Source organism: Pteropus alecto, unplaced genomic scaffold (assembly GCF_000325575.1).
Source record: "Pteropus alecto unplaced genomic scaffold, ASM32557v1 scaffold78, whole genome shotgun sequence".
Classification (NCBI taxonomy): domain Eukaryota; kingdom Metazoa; phylum Chordata; class Mammalia; order Chiroptera; family Pteropodidae; genus Pteropus; species Pteropus alecto.
The window spans coordinates 4470708-4477703 of record NW_006443124.1 but is presented as its reverse complement, the minus strand read 5'-3'; the positions used below and the strand labels follow the sequence as shown (position 1 = coordinate 4477703).

The 6996-nt window shown below is 55.4% G+C and overlaps 1 protein-coding gene across 12 annotated transcripts in view; it reads left to right on the top strand.

The window, feature by feature from the left end:
* The window catches only part of LOC102880889 (protocadherin gamma-C4), a 121391-nt gene that overhangs the window by 101403 nt on the left and 12992 nt on the right, over positions 1–6996 (top strand). For 11 of the 12 annotated variants that reach the window (XM_015597977.2, XM_015597975.2, XM_015597972.2 and 8 more), the window contains one exon: positions 5706–5764. In XM_015597977.2, the coding sequence (XP_015453463.1) occupies positions 5706–5764 (59 nt within the window). Of the gene's footprint in view, positions 1–6; positions 2668–5705; positions 5765–6996 lie in introns of those variants that run through there. The other variant, XM_006923013.3, reaches the window with a different exon arrangement.

Here is a 6996-nt window from a genome sequence, read left to right as displayed (position 1 = left end):
GCTCCACTCCCATCCAATTTCCCTCCCCCCTCCCCACCCCCGCCATTCGGTGACTAAGAAGAACTGCTGCAGGCTGACAAACCTCGGAGCAGTTTTTAAGAGGCTGGAAGGAGACACAAGAGATTTCAGCTGCCACATTCCAAGCCCTGGGTCTGCCTTGGAGACAGGACAACACAGAGTCAGTGTCCAGGAAGGGACTTCTGGGTCATGGGGCCCAAGACACCCCCACAGCTCGCTGGGAAATGGCAAGTGCTGTGCATGTTGTCCTTGTGCTGCTGGGGCTGGGTGTCTGGGCAGCTTCGTTACTCAGTGGTGGAGGAGTCTGAGCCGGGGACGCTGGTGGGGAATGTTGCTCAGGATCTAGGCTTAAAGGTGACAGACCTGTTGAACCGCCGACTGCGATTGGGCTCTGAGGAGAATGGGCACTATTTTTCCCTGAGCTTGATGAGTGGTGCTCTGGCAGTAAATCAAAAGATTGACCGAGAGAGCCTGTGTGGAGCCAGCACCAGCTGCCTGCTGCCGGTGCAGGTAGTGACCGAACACCCGCTGGAATTAATCCGCGTGGAGGTAGAGATCCTGGATCTCAATGACAACTCTCCCAGCTTTGCCACCCCTGAGCGAGAGATACGCATCTCAGAATCAGCTGCATTTGGGGCACGATTCCCACTGGATAGTGCCCAGGATCCAGACGTGGGCACGAATACTGTGAGCTTCTACACTCTGAGCCCCAACAACCACTTCAGTCTGAATGTGAAGACCCTCAAGGATGGGAAGCTGTTCCCAGAGCTGGTGCTAGAGCAGCAGCTGGACCGTGAAGCCCAGGCAAGACATCAGTTGGTGCTCACTGCTGTAGATGGGGGTATCCCGGCCCGCTCAGGGACCACCCTTATCTCTGTCACTGTGCTGGACATCAATGATAATGCTCCAACCTTCCAGTCCTCAGTTCTACGTGTGGGCCTCCCAGAGAATGCACCCACAGGTACACTGCTGCTCCGCCTCAATGCCACTGATCCGGACGAGGGCACCAATGGCCAACTAGACTATTCTTTTGGAGACCATACATCTGAGGCAGTGCGGAATCTCTTTGGCCTACACCCTAGCAGTGGAGCAATCCATGTGTTGGGTCCCATAGACTTTGAGGAGTCAAGTTTCTATGAAATTCATGCAAGAGCCCGTGACCAGGGTCAGCCAGCCATGGAAGGCCACTGTATGATTCAAGTGGATGTAGGGGATGTCAATGACAATGCCCCAGAGGTACTACTGGCCTCTTTGGTCAACCCAATCCTGGAGAGCACACCAGTGGGCACGGTAGTGGGATTGTTTAATGTGCGGGACCGAGACTCGGGGAGAAATGGTGAAGTGAGCCTTGATATCTCTCTGGACCTGCCATTTCAGATTAAGCCTTCTGAGAACCACTACTCACTGCTAACCAGCCAGCCCTTGGACCGTGAGACTACATCCCACTATATCATTGAGCTGCTGGCCAGTGATGCAGGCTCACCTCCCCTGCACACACACCTTACCATCAGGCTCAACATTTCGGATGTTAATGACAATGCACCTTTCTTCACTCAGCAGCTCTATACTGCTTACATCCCAGAAAATCGGCCTCCAGGCTCCCTTCTCTGCACTGTGACTGCTTCTGATCCAGACACTGGGAATAATGCCCGTCTCACCTACTCCATTCTAGGGAATCAGATTCAGGGAGCACCAGCCTCCTCCTTTGTGTATGTCAACCCTGAGGATGGGCGGGTCTTTGCCCAGCGCACCTTTGACTATGAATTGTTGCAGATGCTGCAGATCATGGTGGGGGTTCGAGACTCTGGCTCTCCCCCGCTGCATGCCAACACATCTCTGCATGTGTTTGTCCTGGACCAGAATGATAATGCCCCAGCGGTGCTGCACCCAAGACCCGGCCAGGAATTCTCAGTCCCCCAGCGTCTCCCTCGCTCTGCACCTCCTGGCTCCTTGGTCACCAAGGTGACGGCTGTGGATGCTGACGCAGGCCACAATGCATGGCTCTCCTATGCACTGCTGCCACAGTCCACAGCCCCAGGATTATTCCTGGTGTCTGCACACACTGGTGAGGTGCGCACAGCCCGGGCCTTACTGGAGGATGACTCTGACACCCAACAGGTGGTAGTCCTGGTGAGGGACAATGGTGACCCTTCACTGTCCTCTACAGCCACAGTGCTGCTGGTTCTGGAGGATGAGGACCCTGAGGAAATGCCCAAATCCAGCGACTTCCTCGCACACCCTCCTGAGCGTTCAGACCTTACCCTTTACCTTATTGTGGCTCTCGCAGCCATCAGTCTCTTATCCTTAGTCACCTTCACCTTTCTGTCAGCTAAGTGCCTTCGGGGGCACGCAGATGGGGATGGGGGTGGGGGTCAGTGTTGCAGGCGCCAGGACTCACCCTCCCGAGACTACTATAAGCAGTCTAGTCCCAACCTACAGGTGAGCTCAGACGGCACGCTCAAGTACATGGAGGTGACGCTGCGGCCCGCAGACTCGCAGAGCCATTGCTACAGGACGTGCTTTTCGCCAGCCTCGGATGGCAGTGACTTCACTTTTCTAAGGCCCCTCAGTGTCCAGCAGCCCTCAGCTCTGGCGCTGGAGCCTGACGCCTTCCGGTCCCGCTCTAACACGCTGCGAGAGCGGAGCCAGGTGAGGGGCTCGGCGCGACCTGGGGGCGGCAATGGAGAAGCCGCCCGTCCACCTAAGGGACTTTGAACTTGTATCCACTCATCTCGGTTGAGCTCGGCAGCTAGCTGCGCTCCACCCGATTGTCAGGACCGTTTGGACTGTTGCGCGGGACCACAGGTGTCGCGGGGGCAGGGAAGGGGCTATAAGCCTCAGGAGGTGGTGGATTGTGGCCGAGGAGGGATAGGACCGACCCCACCCCCACACTCTGAAAAAGCTGGGGCGGGGCAATCTTGCCAGCGACTTCCGCAGGGGTCGGGGGTCCAGGGCGAGAGCAGTCATGGGGCCTCGCCCGCAGCCAGCCTCCTGGGCTCCGGCGCCCGCGCGCTCGTCCTTCCGCCGCTCTTTAGGTTTCCTCTTACGTTTCTCCCCACTCTCTGGATCTGGGACTTCGCTGTTATTCTCAACCATCCTTATTCCCACACCAAACAAACGCATCTGTAGGCAGGACAGAGCCGTCGGCGCAGGGCTCCCTAGTGTCCAACCAGCAGATCGCACCCACGGGCCACACAGCCCCGCTCACCTGCACGCACACGCCTTCACACTTGAGCTTGCACAGACACCCCCTTCCACAGCCCGCGCTCGCTGCCCGGTCACTCTCACAGCTTCCTTCCACCCCGCTGCCAGCCTCAGAGGTACTCGCCGCTGACTGCGGGCCCTGGCGACAGTCCCAGGTCAAGAGTCCCGCAAGGACTCAGGAGCCTCCTCCTACCCGCTCCCAGGGCCGGACCCCTAGTCTCCAGGAGAGCCTGAGGCCGGCTGCGGCGTCTGGAGCGTGGGAGCTACTCTGAGCGCGGGCCAGGCGGGACTCTATGACCCACGGGCCGGCCAGTCCCGCTGGACCCGGGGCTCTGAGCGAGCGGGAGGGTGGCAGCGCCTTCAGCCCAGAAGCCTGGGCCGGGCAGGATGAGCTGCCCTGGGGCGAGTGAGCAGGCAGCTAGCTATAGGACTAGCAGCCTGGGACCTCGGTGGCGCCCGTGGGCCTGTCCTCCCGCGGGAAGTGGGAGCCTCGCGCACCGGTCTCTGGACGCGCAGAGGTAGGCTTTTGGCTCCGTCGTGACCACAACGTGCCTAACGATCTAGGGCCGGGGCTTTGAGGGTGACTAAAGTATCTGAGACTGCCATGTCCTTCCTTCTCTGGCTAATGGAAAGCTACGCAGCCTTTGCCAGGTGCCAGGGTGTCCTCATTTACGGCGAAACTATAATAGTAAAAAGCACAAGTTGCCACCACTTAAGTTTTTATTCAAAATATCTATGCCCCACCCTCCCCCTATCCAATCAGAATTATATTTTGAAACAACGCCCCCCCCATGCGATTCTAATAGTTGACTGAGAGAGCTCACTACATACCCACCTCCTCTGAGAACCTCAACTCTCTTTTGCTCTTGCCAACACTTTGGTTGGATGGATACTAGCATCCCCACCTCACGACAGTGTCACGGAGGTGGAGTGACTTGCTCAAGTTCACAGGGTACGTGATAGAGAAGACGTAATTCAGATCTGTTTAACCCCAGGATTTGTGTTTCAATCACTTGGCACTTGGCACTTGGAAACCCAGAGGAGAGCAGAGATGATTTGCATCTGCTGGGATCGGGGCAGAGGTTCGGTTCTTTCCCCGTCAGGGTCTTACAAATGGAGAAAAGTCTTCTGGGGCTTCTTATCCTTGAGCAGCCCTAACTGAACGAACTCGGACCCGTCGTCCTTATGCAGATTGTGAATTGTGCCCAGCTCCTCTCCTCCAATCTATCAGGGTACCTGCATCTATCTCCTTGTAGATTCGGTTGTGGCTGCGAATACAGCGGCTGAAAGCTGGACGTCCTTGTGCCCTTCCCCACAGCAGCCCCAGAATGGTGTTGGTGACTCCTGTTGCACCTGGGATGCTAAGTTTCTGGGTTCTGCTCATATCACTGCCACCTGTGAGCCTTAGAATGAGTCATTTGGCAGCCATGGGTCTTCCTTCTCCCCAGTGTAACCGGAGATGCTCACACCTCTTTCTCTGCTTCTGGGAGTATGAGAATTAATTACTCGCACATCCCAGTAGCAGTGAGGAGATGGCTCTAGGACTGCTCGATGAGAGTGTGCGGTGGGATAATACACCCTTGGAAAGGCTGGGAGGGAGTCAGTAGTGAAGTGGCTGGCCAGCATCCTACACCTTCCTCCAGGTGGGAGATGGCTACAGATCAGCCCCTTGGGAGCCCTGGAGACTTCGCTGGCTCTGCTTGGAGGCTGTGGGAGCTTGATCTCTGCTGAGTTCCATCTAGCAGTTTTCTCTGTCCCAAACAGAGGGGCCTTGTTCTCCTCCTTAGTCACAGTCATTGTCTGGCCTGGAGTTCTGGGGGTGAGAAGTGTCCTGGGGCTTGGATGCTCTGCAAAGGCCCAGTCTGGCATGACTCCTAAATTAATAATGTGTTTAGCTGTGGGAAGGGATCCTTGATTGCCAAGGGCCTGGAGGAGGTATCCCTCTTGAATGTGTTACAGCACAATGTGGCACCAAAAGGGTTACCCAGAGCAGCAGCCATCTTGCTGCAGAGGATGCTTTGTTCCCAGCTGAGGAGCTGAATCAATTTTTTCTAGGGCTTGTGGAATTCTCATCTAAAAGCCTCTTCTGCCACTTCTGGGGGACTCTCTTCACCACTCCCCCACCCCCACTCCCCGTGACTCTGTTCCACAGAAGGGCTGACGCTTTCAGCCCTTGAATCTCAATTTAGAAGTTCTGAGTCTGGGGGCAGGGAAGAAGAGTCCGTTTCTTTAGCAAAGGAATCTAGGTTTGCTCACTGTGGTCAGATAAATGTTACCTTATCTCTTTGTTTCTGGTACCTCAGGCCTCTGAGACTTGAGGTATATTTGTCTTTGAAGATGAGTCTACCCCTCCCCCATCTCACCCCATTTTCTTCTCTGTGTCCAATCCACTCCCCTTCTTCCCTCCAGGCCCATCCCAGGGGTCGGGTGACATTCTGACTTCTCAAGGGTACTCAGCCCCTTTCCCTCTGTTTTCTCCACAGCAAGCCCCACCCAACACGGACTGGCGTTTCTCTCAGGCCCAGAGACCCGGCACCAGCGGGTAGGTGACTGCCTCTCCAGCCCACCCTCTTCTCTGCAGCATTTTCTCAGTGATGACGTGGGAGGAGATGGGGGAGGGCTCAGCATTTGCTACAAATGGCTTCTTTTTCAGTTCCAGATTTCAGGCAGGTTCGGGATATTGGGGGCTGGTACATAGACCTCAGAAGGAAGGGGCTATTTTGGAAGCTCGATTCGCACTATCCCTTCCCTTCTCCCTATGTGTGAGCCTTTCCCTATCTTTCTGGGGGCTCTGTGAGACCCAAAGATGGTTTTAAGGTGGTCTCTGGGTGAAGAGGAAGTGTTCTATACCTTTCTATTGCCTACATCCCCCTATTCCGGGTTGAGCTGGGCTCCATCCTGACCTGGGGTTCAGGCAGAGAAACCTGGGGCAGGAGGAGGAGAGCAGGAGCTGTCAGCAGTCAGAGCATCTTCCAGAGCCTGCAGGAAAGAGCAGAGGCAGAGGAGGGTTGTCAGGCTGCTGTGGGGGAAGTGGAGGCAGCACAGCTGGAGGTGAGGCTGCGGAGTGAGAGCTCCTCCGGCAGGTCCCCTGGTCCTGCCCCTCCTCCAGGCTACCTTCTGGCCCCCACTGGTCCTGCCCTCTAGGCCTGTAGGCCTTTTGTCTTTGCCACTTTCCTATCTCTGAGTCCTTCCCTCAGTCTCTGTGTCTCTGCGCTCTCTGCCTCCCTTGGTCTCCGTCTCAGTTTCCGTCTTTATTGTTGCCTCTCCATCCTATCATTTGTGTCTCCTTGTGTTGCTCTGTTCCTCACACTGCGCCTGCCCGTGGCTAGGTGCTCAATAAATATGGAATCAATGAATAAATGTGACTCTTTCTAGTCTCAGTCTGTTTCCCCTCTTCTCTCTGTCTCTGCCTCCTCGTCTCTGTCCGTGATCTCTATTCCGTCTCTCTTTTTTTTTATCATTTGCTAGCGTCCTTGTGTTCCGTCTCCAGTCTCTTTGTTTTTCAGTCTCTCGCTATTTTTGCTTTCCTCTGTGTCTCAGCCTCTCTGTGTCTGTCTCTCTCTCTTAGTCTGTCGTCTGTCTCTTTCTGCCTTGCTGATTCTTTCTCTCTCTTTCTTTATCTCTTTCTGTCTCTCTTTTATCCTGTCTTTTACTCTGTCTTTCAGTCCTTTGTACTTTTGGGCAAGCCAGCACACATGTGTGTCCCCATCTCTCTTCCTCCTTCTGCCCCTCACACACAGAGCCTTTGATCAACACTTTTCAACACACCCTCCC